Source organism: Taudactylus pleione, unplaced genomic scaffold (genome assembly GCF_031769625.1).
Source record: "Taudactylus pleione unplaced genomic scaffold, aTauple2 ptg000016l, whole genome shotgun sequence".
Classification (NCBI taxonomy): domain Eukaryota; kingdom Metazoa; phylum Chordata; class Amphibia; order Anura; family Myobatrachidae; genus Taudactylus; species Taudactylus pleione.
This window is the reverse complement of record NW_028284418.1, coordinates 35,452,165-35,467,221: the sequence shown is the minus strand read 5'-3', so window position 1 is coordinate 35,467,221 and position 15,057 is coordinate 35,452,165. Positions and strand designations below refer to the sequence as shown.

The window sequence follows — 15,057 nt, the reverse complement described above, 5'->3', positions numbered from 1 at the left end:
CTCCTCTCAAAGACATTGACCTCAATTGCTATGCATTGCTCTGCATGATGTAAAAAGGGCAAATGAGCAGAACATGGCCTTTTTAGCACTTAGACAGCAAATGCTAGCTGCCTGAGGTTGATAGGAGTTGTAGTGGTAGCAACATCTGGTATGCGATAGGTTGCTTACCCTGGGCCTATATCTCCTATGCAGATTGCAACCACAGCCCTTAAATCTATGATTAATGAGCTTAATAAAGGTAAAGCATTTATGAAGGCTGTAAGTGCTCTGCAGCATCCCCCTGCATAATGCTGAGCCAATGCTTGGTACGAGGGGCTGAAGAGTGATGACTGATGTCAGATTTCACAACCAAAGCTTCCTACATCTTTTCCCTCCGCTCTGACCGGGAAAGGGAAAGTCATTTTCTGTTTTTGAAGGAATGAATTATCTCTGTGAAGAAAAACACTGCTACAGTATTGATGACTAGTATTATGATTATATGATGTTGTTGTGCTCTGTGCGGGTATTGGTTTAGCTGTTCTCCTGCTCGCTCGCTTGCTGCTGTGAATGACAAACGCTGGGTTATTGATCGCCTTCTGAACTCAGCCCAGCTGATAGAAGGTAATTAATGACTCCATTTGCCTCAGTACCGACGAGAACAATTGAGTTTGAAACTGCAACAACTGCCAACGCTATGAAAAGCCCCCTAGGGGGTGTCCAGGAGAGAGGCCTGACACCGGCAGGTTTCAGAGGGAATTAGGAAGTGTGCGGTAGTGGTGGGGGTGGAAGTGCCAGCGACTACATGCCTTAATAGAACGAGACACAATGTTGCAATTAGGTTATTAATTAAAAATAAGATATTCATCTGGGGAAGTCCAGGAGTTTAACCCTGTCATTGTGGTGTTGGAGATTAAAATGAAAAAGGCTAAGGTATTTAAAAGTGAAAAATATTTATTAAATACATAATGCAATGCTTGTATTTCCATATTACTATTTAAATGATACTTTATTAATGGTGCTATATTTTAAAGGAAAATAAAACTAAGATGTGCAATGTGAATAACATCAAGAGCACCCACCGGATTTTTCACTGAGACTATGTCACCCATCAAGGTTTTTGTATGACCTCTCTTTTGTTTGCATAACTGAACTCTATCATTAAAGGAAAAGTATATCATAAGCTAAATAAGTGATACAAGTGGTTACAATTTTTTTTTACATTTCTACATAACTTTATTACCATTGTATGGTGTGACACTGGCACTATCATCCTCATCCTCAGCCATTATGTGTAAGATGCCACACAGACAGAGTGGTGAATTATACAATTTCATTTGCACATAAAACAAGTACATATGGTAGAGAGGGCCCTGCTCATGAGAGCTTACAGTCTATAGGGCAATAGCAAGTCTCCAGCTAGAAAAATGTTACACTCCAGACTGCTCTCTGCTGACTTGCTATAATGAATGAGAACGCTCTACCATTGAAGATGCTGCATGATGTGTTTTTTGCAGAGTAAGCACTCTCGCGAGAGAGGATATTCACTTCATTGTGTCAGCATGTCAGCATGAGCAATTTGCTCCCTTCAAACACTAAGGTGGAGATATATAATTTATCCCAATTATCTTGTGATCATCTCCTCCAGTCATTGGCCACTGACCTGTATTAAATTGTGCCAGCATGTATCAAGTCCTCTTGCCAGGAGAGCATTCTTGAAATACGCAGGTGCGGCCAATGGCCTGTCCATATGCAAGCCTCAGGTAATGGAGAGGGATCCTTCACATTTTTCAAAAGAAGCCCATTGGGTTCAATAGTCAGCACCATTTAAAATGACATTAGCAAGCTGGCACACATTCTGGAAAGTTACGCTTTCCAGAGCTTGATGCATGTGGCTATGGGGTCTATTTACTAAGCCTTGGATGGAAATAAAGTGAATGGAGATAAAGTCCAGGCCAATCAGCTCATAACTGTCATTTTTAAAACACAGTCTGTGACATGACAGTTAGGAGCTGATTGGCTGGGACTTTATCTCCGTTCACTTTACCTCCATCCAAGGCTTAATAAACAGACCCCTATATCACAGCCACAAAGAAACCTATGAGGACCGCTGTGTTGTGAGACCGCAGATATTATTAATCCTATTAATACATATGGATGTATTAATAGGATCTTACATACTGTGGGGTCTATTGCTGTAGAACATGAAGTGGCTACCAAAAAATATCACTATATATCCCATGACATTGATGCGAAATATAGTGATGTCCAGTGTCTTCCTCCGATAACTGGCCCCTCCATGATACCAGGAAGCAGTGCACAGACAGACCTATTGGGTGTCCTATATACCTGCTTCCCACTGCTCATGCGCCAGCGTCTGAGATCAGCAGGTCACATCAGACCTGCTGCACAGGACGCTGGGTAACAGGGGGCGGAGCCAACGCTGGGATTACGTTATCTGCACACAGCAGAGGAATAGAAAGCTTAGCTTTTCATTCTTCTATGAATCACACTCCCCATACTACAATATTGGTGATGCGATTCAGCCACGGAGCAGGGGTGCCACTGGAGAAGTAATGAAATTCTTAACGGAAACCTGCTCTGTGAATAGCAGTAAGCAGAGAAAGCCTTATTTACCGCAAAACAGGGCTTTTCTCTGCTTTATAAACAAAACCCTCTATGTAATGTGGTAATCCTCCAAAAACTGTAGTTTTCTGAGGATTTACCATAATTTCATACTTGATACATCTTGCCCTAAGGGGCCTATTCATCAACCTGAATGGGCCAGTTAAACAAGCAAAAAGTAGTATGAGCCGTGACACTGCTGGGACAGAACCCGGCGGTGTAAACGTTCGCTGCTGCTAGTAGCTGGGAAAGTGGTAGTGTTAGGAGTTCTCAAGACAGTTGCAACAGAGCAATAATGAATTTGGGTCTGCTGCTGCATATGTGGGAGAAAGACCCCCCATTTGCGTGGAGACATTGCAATTCTAGATGAACTGTCCCCTAAAGCTTTTCTAGCTGGAAACACAGTAGTGTTCACAGCACCAATGTGACATCACCATTATACTCTAGAGAAAAATAAATGGTTCACCAAGGCCTTTCTACTTTCACTATAGAGCAATATAGTAACTCTATATAAGGTAAAATCACAATGCAAAACACACCATAATATGAACCCATATAGAATATATAACTTATACAATGAATTTTGTATAGACAGGAATAGCCTGCTAATGTCTCAGTACTCCTATAAATAAGAGCCGTATATTAAGCTGCATGTACTATAAATGTCCTGGCTTCACACGTGTAATTGCCTTGTTTCTCTCTTTTCCTGCTCCATACCCCTTTTCCTGGCATTGCATTTTATACTCACTCTGTAAACCATGCTCCAAACAGCAGGCCCACAGTGGGTAAAATAAATAAATAACTGATTGGCGTGCAGAGCAATAACCCCTAAAAGAGCACTATCAGTGGAACATGATTGATCAATTGAATTCCATAGCGGCTGAAAAATGTGGGATTAAGTAGTGTATTATACGCACAATGAGTTGAGGCATGATGTTCATTTCAAGTTCATTTCGCCGGCCCTCTGCCACCAGATCAGGCAATCAATAGGGCTAGCACATATCATATATCATCGCTCCCCGTGCAAGAGAGGGAGCGCCATAATCTCTCGCAAATTTAGACTGACAGATTTGTCGAGATCTGAAAAGGCCCCCTGCATAAATAAGGCAGAGGAGGGAGGACAGCTCTGCCAGAATAATCTAGGTGCACACAGTACACATTTACAAGATCAGACATCTATCTATTGGGTCACGGCTCTTTTAAAAGCTGATCTTTTATTTTTAAATGTGTGTTAAAACGAAGGTATGTTAGCGGATGACTCTGACTTTCAAGGGGGCAGTTGTATTTAACCCCAGGGTTATAGTATGTTGTAAGATACTGATGGCATTTCAATATTTTTGTAGGGCTCATTTTAGGGTCATATATTTTTTTATTTTAAATAAACTATACCAAATTATAAGTATACGGCCTTCCATTGGAAGTATTGGTTGTCACCGCCTACCTCTGGAGAGGATGTTTAGAATGACCTCTTTTGTGTGCCTAAATGCTCTCAAACACGATGCAAGTCAAGGAAATACTTGAAGTTGGCTTTATCTCATTTTAATACCTTGAGAGCACAGTCAAGTCTTGCCATAGCTATTTTGGCTTCCATACGGGTTTTCTCGTGACTAGATTTTTATCCCTAGAAGTGTCCAGACCTGTTCTTAGCAAAATATTGCTCTGTCACAAAAGATGCTATCTTAACATGTAAAATGATGGTGCAAGTGGTGTAAAAATGATGGGAAAAAAATAAAAAATTCTTCGACCCAATTTTTTTTTAGCATTGTAAATGAACTTCTCTAAGGGCCTGATTCAGAGCCGGACGCTATTTGCGCTCGCTCGTTCAGAAAAAAGGGGTGGCTATTCAAATGAACCGTTCGCTCTTTGCGGTCTGTTCATGCCTCTAGGTCTGAACGAGCGTACAAAACATGCAGTCGTTTTTTGGAAAACTACGCCCCCTAGCCGCTCGCATCATACGTCATGTCCGCTATTTATTAGATTAATCGAGTACATCGACCAGCGTATGAACTGCTCGCTATTCTTTTGGTTGGTTTTTCCTACCGCAATCTTGCGAGCAGTTCTGACTATAAAATAACCCAGTGACGTGGTCAATGACGCTGCTGTATTAATTATGCACACCCATAAAATGCCCGTTTTGACCTTTAAGCATGCTTGCGTTCTGATCTCCACTCCCCGTTTTCAAGCACCTTCCCCTGTTGCCACCCACATACGCTTCCTCCTGTCACTCAAAATAGCAGGCATTCGCTATTTAGCAAACAAACGATTTTCGGCCGCACTGACTGGTTCGCGCATGCGTATTACGATCCGTACGCATGCGCAGTTGGGCAAACATCGCTCGGAACGAACGAGCGGCCGCTTACGAGCGGCTCTGAATCAGGCCCTAAGTGTATAGTACATGCAGTAAGGTAATACAGGTATTTTGAATATGGTATATTTCACTAAACCATGTTTTGTAATCTATGTGTGGTTGGTGAATAACTGTATTTGTAGTTAGATATTGAATTCTGACAATGGGTAACTGTCCACATGTCCAGTAAGGAAATATTTGCTGACTAGAGAGTAAATATCACTTCTATACCCACAGCCTGTGGCGGTTAGAACTGCTATTGGCCCTGGGTTGTACTCAAGTCACAAACCCTTACTTTCCTGCTGTATTTCTGTACTCGTTTTTACCTACTGAATAATTCCTTATTCTCCAGATCACTTATGAGTTTAAATTGCCCCAGAATGCATTTCGAACCCTTCTCCCCTAATGCATTTACATAAATATATTAAAAGTATTTTTCAATAAACAAAACAACTTGCAATATATAGCAAGCTTGTTACCATTAAGTGCCTGATTCAAAGGTGGACACTAACAGCAGTGGTAATATATGCAAATGCCGGCGGTTGTCAACACTCCACCATTGGCACACAATAGACACTTACAACGCCATATGACTAGCACAGTGTTTCCTTCTGAAAATTCTCTAAACATGGCCTCTGTGGTTGTGGATCTGTGTTTGAGAATGGAGCCACACTGACTGACACACCTGTGGCACTACCATAACATGCCCAAGACAGCGTTTGAGTTCACTTCAGGCCACCTCCCAGACACAGCTCAGGAGCGCCCATGGTTCTCTGCCACCAGCTCAAATGGAGCGATTCCATATGCAACAGCGGACACTGCGTACACATATATGCAACAGCAGCCCCTGCGTACACTCGGTGGTACTCATGGGCCTTAGCGGTTTCCAGTACCTTTGCACATGCACAGTAGCAAATAATCGCTCAACTGCGCAAACATCAACACTGCATCCACCTCTGAATTGTTTATTCTCCTCAAGGTCATGCACCCAATTTGAATGATGAAAGCCTGGAGCTCTTTAAATGCTTGGGTCCGAGACTAGTGCCCTATATGTCCTTATTATAAACTACAAATGTTTGCAGTTGTCAAATGCTGTTAATCCCAGAGTTTAAAGGTGCATACACATGGTACGATATCTATGAACGATAACGATATAGTTCAACAATATATCGTTCATATTGTTCATTTTTATACAGTAAACGACCAACAATGTGCGTTCCCAAATGAACGATAACGATGTCTATGATCGTCCGTACATGCAGGCCAACTTGCACGATATTGCCAACTTTACCTGCTCGGAGATGTGGCAGGATGACTTCACTGAAGTCATCGGTGGTACAGATCGTACCGTGTGTATGCAGTTGTAGTAGTAGCGTTTATAATCAACCAGTGTAGCCAAGTATCCTGGTATATAGAGTTATAGTAAACAAAAAACTTATCTGTGGGAGGATTTATCCAAAATTAAAAGTGAACAAATGGTGTATAAAGAAACGTAAGTGTAATTAGAATATTCACAAATATTGTTAAACGTTTTATAAGGAAAGAGAAAGAAATCAACAGAGAGTATTTCCTGTAACAAGAATTAAATGATCCTTTGTTACAGGGTATGGTAAAATGCTGTGGACTTCCCCTAATCAATATCTGATATTTCACATTAGCTTATGAAGGATACTGCTCCATGCTATATAATGCAATATTGATTATATCATATCCCACAATCACCTGCAAAGAATAAGATTTATCGGCCTTAATGTAATCTCCCAGCATTATTCCCACTGGAAAAGATTGGGAGAATACTTGTGCAGTAGATGGAATTTATACTATGAAATCTAATACACAACACTGATATACATCTTCATACTTTGCAGACATTCACTTCCAGCTTTGATAAATAGTGCACACGCCAACTAAAGTACTAATAGTTACATATGTATCTATTATGGTTGGTTACATATGATCCTGTCTGCGTAGCTGCTGACTGACAAGTCAGTAGAATGTAGCACTAAATAAAGGTTCATCTTATACATACAAATGTATAGTTCAAGGATAGTTGGCAACAAAAGTGACTTTCTGTATATACCGACTTGTGTTTCAAAGTTTAGTATTCAATTTGCTTTCTCATGTGTCTGATTTGAATGGTGCCTGTCGCCTATACACAACGGAGGCAATCATTTCGGGGTTTGAAGCAATGCTCATAAGAATGTAAACCTTTGAATTCACTAGGAACTAGCGTGATCATTGAGGCATGAGGCACTCTGTGCCTCATGCCTCATTGCTGTCACTAGTTCCTAGTAAATTGATAGCCTGTAGACCTGCTCAGTTTACAAATGCCTGCATACATTGCAGAATTTGGCATACGCCAGTTTGTGAAGTATAAAACAAGCAATTCCCAGAATTTCTGCGCATTCCCAGAAAATAGGCCGCACGAATATGTACAAATGCAGATTTGTGGCTAGAGAGTTGGGACAGGGGAGAGAAGGAGCATTCTAATATAGGCCAAATACAGTAATGTGGTGTTTAATTGCAAACAGATGTAGACCCACACAGACATACATGTATACCTGTCAAAGCCATATCAATTGCTGGTGCCTGCTGGCTGGCGCAAAAATGTGCTGATAATAGCAACAGTTGCCAGCACTAGCTAAACTCTACTTTGCTGAATATAAATTCATTTCAGAAGCTGATAAGTGCTTTTTCACATTGCTTATGCATATATTATATCACTTTGTATGCATATTTTAGTAATAAATGTTGTGAAATGTAAGTGTAAATGTATCTGATGTACAGTATGCCTAGCGGAAACCTGGCACATATGCTGCTGGAGCAGACCTGTGTGATTGGCATATACATGTAACTAATTTTTTCTAGTGAACGCGTTTTACGCCTGGGAATTTGGGTGCAACCACATTCAATCTAAGCATCACCCTTAAGGGGCATACACACTAGACGATGTGCTGAAAGATATTGGTGAAAGATATTGGGTGTACACACTGAACGATATCATTAACGATATCGTTCAGTGACATCACCCTACCACATCCCTGAACAGGCACTTTGTCAGACTGGCTGCATGTTTGCACAACAGCAAACATCGTTAACGACCCGTGGGAGCACACATCATTGGTTGTTTGGTGCATACACACTGGACGATATGAATGATATATCGTTGAACGATATCGTTATTGTTCATATCGTTCAGTTTTATCGTCTAGTGTGTATGCCCAATACTGTGTCTAGGCGACAGATATCCTTTGAAAGTGTGTTGATGTGGGCTTGATATACGGGCATTACAGCAAGACAACTCCCATAACTGTGCCTTCTTTTATAATATAGATGTGTCTGATGGTTCAGTTCCAAACGGAGACTCTCAGAGCAGCGTGGAGAGCTTACGGAAACATCTACGTGCAGACAACTTCACCCAGCAACAGTTGGAAGCGTTAGATCGAGTGTTTGAACGGCCATCGTATCCTGATGTTTTCCAGTCTTCAGAACACATCAAATCGGAACAGGTAACGGGATCAACAAGGGGTGATAGATAAATTTCTGCATAAAGATAATATTTTATTTTCAAAAAGCACCCTCCCCAATCATCCCCCCATCACTGCTATCACCCGGCATTCCCAGTAGGAACAATATGGAACCGACACAAATGTTTTTCATGGTGCTAAAATGCTGTGATATCATAGAGAAGCACAAATATTATTGACACAGCAAATCTAGGGGGGAGATGTATCAAATCTTGGAGAGAGATAAAGTGGAGAGAGATAAAGTATCAACCAATCAGCTTCTACCTGTCATATTACAGGTTGTTATTGAATAATGACAGAAGCTGATTGGTTGGTACTTTATCTCCCTCCACTTTATCTCTTTCCAAGGTTTGATACATCTCCCCCCTAGTGAGGTGACAACTTCAGAGACAATTCTGCATATACCGCTTTTTAAACTCCCCTCGATCTTTATGCTGCTTGCAGTACTTCAAAGGATGTTGAAGCAGCAGTTCAGATTATGAACTTTCCCAGTGTATTTGTCTTTGATACCCTAATAACAAATTAGAATATAATAAGTATCTTCTTATAAAATTATATTACAATAATACTATAGTCATTGGTAAACAATGCTACTCCTACAGGATTACCTAAACAGATTCTAACTTTGGGCCTGATACATTATAGATCGCAACTGTGATTGCAATTGCGATTACGCACGCAGTCTCACTGCGATAGTATGCTAATCCACTGCGATTGCTATGCCGTTGCAGCACAACGTAAACACATCCGTAATCCTTTGCAAGACTGCAAAACCATTGGTAACATGAGTACCATGGCAGATTCAGGCACACTTGCACAAGGTCTGACCTTTCTCAGGAATTGCTAACCTCGTTGCATGCTATGAGTCCTCAGGCTGCGTATGGCATCGTAGTGGATAATTTATGCAGCCCATGCAACGGAGTTCAAACGCACTGGCACGCCTGCGTTTTGCTGACCACTCCCCCTGTCACCACCCACAAACGGCACTTCCTGTCAATCACTCTATGATGGGTCTGTGTAGTCACTGCGATCACAGTGGTCGGTTCGCACACTGCGAAGCATACACATGCGCAGAACACAACACTCGGCTGATTGCATACGTATTAGCAGTTGTGATCCTTGCTGAATCAGGCCCTTCGTTCTCCCTCCAGTCTGCACTCCCTTATCACAGACACAGGCTGCTGTGTAGTACTAGTGACGGTCTAGTGGGAATTAGTGACACAGTAAGGACGGTGATACTCCCACATGCTGGATTACCACTGCTATGTTCTATAAACAAAGGAAATAAAAAAAATTAGATTTGCCCGATGTTATGAGGACAAATGTGAAAACTGAATTATGAATAAATTGTTAGGATTTGCAGAGCTTTGTCTCCGTCACATACACAGCTACAATTTCCTCTAATCTTATAATAAGCCTTGCTTCTCCTAAGAATATGAAATAAAAAAACGAAAAATTATCTTTTGAAAAAGGCTCCAAACTATAAAAGGTGAAATGTGGAGAAGCCTGTCTGAGAGTGCATTTCTTTCCTCTCCCATAGTTTATTACAATGGATAACCTTTATTTACTTTCATTAGACTATTAAACGCCAGCACAGTCATTTTTTTCCCCCTGAAACTTAAAGCAGGGCCCATAAAACAAATCTAAAGCCTAATTGAGTTCATTTTAATTTCTCTCCGATCACAGCGAATTACTCCGGTGATAAATCAGGGGGCAACTTCACCCCCAGTAGAAGGCCTAATTTGCAGCTAATTACGAAACTGATTTCAACAGGAAGATCAATACGAAAAGGAATTGGAAATGACTAGGCTGTGGCGACCAGGCATAGAGGTGGGGGGCGCGGATGGAGAAAATGGGGCAAGAAAGAGCAGAAAATCAGTTTTAATTTAATGTAATATTAATCAGACAGAGTTTTTCCTCTCTTTTTGTTTTGGTTGCCCTGTTTATTATCCCTTTGAAAAGGCAGCTGTAGAGAGCAATGTCTGCTCCCGAGAAAACCATAATAAGAAGGCAATTACTAGATTGTCTTGGACAGGACACCTTTTCAAATTCAATGAATCTCCTCCCATCCTTCTGTTAGCCATGTGCTCTGGCCCACTCCCCAATTTCATACCCCACTGCACAGGAAGAGGGAGAATAAGAGCAGGGTGATGGGGGAGTGGTCCTTCCTTTGTATTTAATGAAGCACATCATTCACAAACTCCAATGTTGATGATTTAGGAAGACAGGTGATTTTTTTTCTATTTCGGCATATCACCAGGCAGACCTGTGAATGGGCAGTGGGCTATCTCTGGTGGTCCAGCTGTTGTTCCATTTCATAGGGCCTTCAACTTCCTGTTTTGAAAATGAACAGTGCAAAGGAAAATTGCCTTTCCTTTACATCAATGCTTCGTCAATGTTATTTCATACTTACTTAAGTTGATGTTAGACTGCTTTAACCTGCGTCCTGTTTACATAACAGGCTGGGGAGGGGATAAGCAGATTTTTGCTGTAAATTAGGGAAATGATTACAAAGTTGCCACATCTACAAAGATTCACCTACACTACACTAGGGGTTCTTAATACCATGTCTGCAAACCAAGTTTGGAACCCATTATTTGGTTTTGTATTAATAATAATCGCATTGCTTTTGTTTACGATACTGTTCTCCATGAGCTAAATATTAGTAGGTAGTGCACAATAGGTGCACAGCAGGTATTTAAAAAAGAGGATCATAGGAACTCAGACTATAGCGTTCTTGGGTCTAATTCAGAGGTGCACACTATTACATCTGCGACTGCGTCTTTTACCCCAGTGCGACTACATCTTTATGCTAATGCCATAGCCAGGGCCATAACTAGTGGCGTGTTGCCCCACGACCCTCAGTTTCGGCTAGCATGGTTCCTGGAATGGCACCCTGCAGCCAATATCACTGCGGCAGTGCCGCCCATACTGTTCTTCGGATGCTACAGGGAGGCACCCTGCCATGTGTACAGCTTCAAGATGCTCCGGGCACTGCTGCATTTTCGGGTGCTGGTGGCCCTGCCCACAATAGGCAACATCATGACATCATGTGCAAAGGGGGCAGGGCTGGTACAGGACACTGTAAAGCACTGTTATGGCCCTGGCCTCAGCCGATGGGATTCGTACAGAGACGCTCAACCAGTCCTATGGATGCGTAGATTAGTTGCCAGTGCAACTCTGGTCAAAAGAGGCAGTAGCTGACGTGACATGCCCATCACACTCCTGCTTCTGGCTAACCACCCCCTGTTGTGACTCAGAAACACCCACTTAAATTGTCTCTCTCTGCATCCAAATTCATTCTGCGGCTTTTTGGTGGTCACCATGTGGATGGATGCTCATTGCGTCTCAGGTGCATGTGCAGACTGAAAACATCGGCCGCGCGACACTGCATACACCTCTGAATCAGACTCCTTGTATTCTGCAACTGATTTTGCCATCTTCATTTATTTTTTGTTGACATAACTCAATCCTATACGGACAGTATCGGTTTTGGGGATGTCAGTGTAAAGTACAGCACCCTAAGCACAGCACACTATATCACATTACAATGATTTCCACAATGCCTTTGTGGTCACTGTCCCACTCACCTTTCTGTGCACTGGTTGGTTGATTTTTATCTCTTTTAACTATCAGCATTGCTTTTAGTTGTATATCGAAGCCTATGGCCTTCACTAAGCGTTATATCATCTTTTGTTGTTCATTAGGCAAATGAATACTCCCTTCCGGCACTAAACCCTGGTCTGGATGAAGTCAAATCCAGTTTATCTGCCTCTGGTAATGCAGACCATGGAAGTAATGTGTCAGGACCTCAGAGCTACCCAGTGGTAACCGGTAAGCTTCACTAAAACTATAATGCATATTGTTTGATCTAATGCTATTATGTTTCCAATATTATGAGTTCATACTCGCACTGAAAGTGTTAAAAAAAAAAATCCCCAATTGATAAGACAATGAGCTCCATAGGCTTTCTTGCCTCTGTTACATTTGTTTCAATCTTAACTTTCTAATGTAATCTGTGTATTTTAGCCAACGCATGAACTTAGAAAGATAGTGTTCGCCCATCAACCCTTACTCACTATAAAATAACTTAACAGGCAGAAATGATTGCAGCAAGCAATTATACGGCCTCATATATATACAGGCATTTTTTACCCATTTAACATGATTTGTCAATGCTTTACTGAACATGCTTTGACGCTAAGGGGTACTTTACTAAAGAGCAGGCTTTTAGAAGTGGAGATGTTGCCCATAGCAACCAATCAGATTCTAGCTATTATCTTCTAGAAGTTGCTAGATAAATGTTAAGTAGAATCTGATTGGTTGCTGTGGGCAACATCTCCACTTCTGCAATCCCACACTTTAGTAAATATACCCCTAATATTAAACAAAAATAAATGGTATGTGAATGGACCTCACACGCTTTACTTTGTTTGCAACAGTTTGTAGGTTGCCTGCAACTTACAATAGTATTAACTTGCTGTAAAACTGCAATGGAGTTCTATAGGAATACATAATACACTATGCAAAATGGAAGCCTTGAGACATGTTAATAAATGCACTATTAATGCTCTGTTAATGTGAATCCAAAGTACAAGATTTTGCCCATGTGTTCAAGTCCAAAAACGGCAGAAGAATAAATAACAGCTTTTTTTCCATTATCCACTTATCGACTGGGGAATATATATGTTTTTAACAAATGAGCAGACATCTCCTTTAACAATGCTTTTTATATGACATAAGCCCTGAATTCAGTTTTCTTTATCTAAACTGAAACAAAAATGTTTATTTTGTTTGAACTTATCAATGTATATAAAATATTTGATATATGCAATTGCTTCTATTGAGTACAATAACAAAATTGGGCTGTTTTTTATTTTTTTCTTCTAAAAGCTTGCATAGACTGCGTCATACTAATTTTCTGTATTTTCATTAATCATTGCAGTTTGCATACTAAAACAAATGCGTATTTCTGCAGATAGAAATGATAATAATTAATTAGGAAGATTATTTTTAGAATTTATTGGAAGTGAACATACTTCTCATTATTATACAAACTTTAGAGCACAACTTTATACAACATAATTGCCCAGCCTAATCTCAGTAAGATTTTAAATAGAGTTATCTGTTGGCTGTATGTTTACATCTGTGTTGCAGTTTAATTATTGGTTAGTAATATGAACAAGAAATGTTAACATGTGGTTCTGCAGAGGTAAAGTAAAGCTACTACTGGACATTGATATTATTAACATATATCACAGGCTGTGTGTAACCGAGCTGAATAATATGCATGAAATAACTACAATGTTTATAAGCCAAATGATTCATGCAGCAGATTGTCATGCTAGGAGTATAAGAGTGACTGACAGTTTAGCTGTGCAGGGTTGTTCTGTGTGGATTGGTGAATTCATACACAGGGACAGGTTCATTTCAGTATGAGGTCCTGCTGGAGCCCTGTGCGATGTGGCTGTGCGCACTTCTAGGTGTTACCAGGAGCAAACACAAGATTTGTAAGGGGTGTGTGTGGTGTGTGTGGGGTGTATAGGTACTCTGAAACCCTATAGGAGGGTACACACTAGACGATATGCTCCCTGAGCGATATCGTCTAATGTGTTCCCGGCAGGCTGTGCTCAATGTCGTTCATGACATTGAGCACACCCGCTGAACGATATCATTAACGATATCGTTCAGCGCCGGGCTCTCTCCCCCATTCCATAACATGCAGAATAGAAGATCGCGCTTTTGGATCACTCTATTTTTCTCTATGCAGTAACCTGACGACATCTTCAGGTTGGCCTGCATGTTAACTCAAAGAACGATAAAGATGAATGACCCGCGGGAACGCGCGTTGTCGTTATCGTTCATCGTTTTTGTGTTGAAAATGGACAATAAAGTGGACGACTGAACGATAACGATATATAACGAAAGACCAAATGCTTTAAACGGGTTCACAACTCAGGTCATTTGCTGCATGGAAATTATTTTGTAGGAATTTCGGTTAACTTCCCCAAATCGAGGTGCATAGTGGGTCCAAATGTGATTTACAGTGCACATCAGATGGTCTGTGCTTTGTAAATACCTCCAGAGTAGGGATCCGCTTGGTACTAGCACTAGTTAACAGGATTAATGTCCAAATTGGTCAGGTACAGTATGTGTCCAAATTTGGAAATGTTGAACTGTTCAGCCACCCAATCCAAGGTTCAGGGTACCTTCAGGTGTCATTGGGGGCTATATATGTAATAAGGAGATGACCGAACACACAGGCTGATAAGGATCGCATGCAATTCCCTTCCAAAACTTCATTAGAAATATACCCAGTACTGAGCCTATTGCTTTTGGTAGATTTTGGGTCATATACACAGGGCCTGCATGACCCTGAGTCTGAAAATGATGAAGGGCTTATTGTGAGAATTGGATGAGCTGTGACCAGTGCTGTGTGGGTATGGCCAGTGCCCTGTGGGCGTGTACACGCCCTATACTATCAGCCCCAATGTCTCCCTAAATACATAAAAGTAGAAAAGTTGCCTCATTTTGTAAGGAAAATAGAAATACAATTTTAATATTTATGATTTATGGCCAATT

At 41.1% G+C, this 15,057-nt stretch overlaps 1 protein-coding gene across 11 annotated transcripts in view; it reads left to right on the top strand.

Annotated features, from left to right (window-relative positions):
* PAX2 (paired box 2) overlaps positions 1-15,057 on the top strand; it is a 77,481-nt gene that overhangs the window by 43,788 nt on the left and 18,636 nt on the right. For all 11 annotated transcript variants that reach the window (XM_088475638.1, XM_088475629.1, XM_088475636.1 and 8 more), the window contains exons 6-7: positions 8,282-8,457; positions 12,183-12,309. In XM_088475638.1, coding sequence (XP_088331764.1) covers positions 8,282-8,457; positions 12,183-12,309 — 303 coding nt within the window. The remainder of the gene's footprint in view (positions 1-8,281; positions 8,458-12,182; positions 12,310-15,057) is intronic.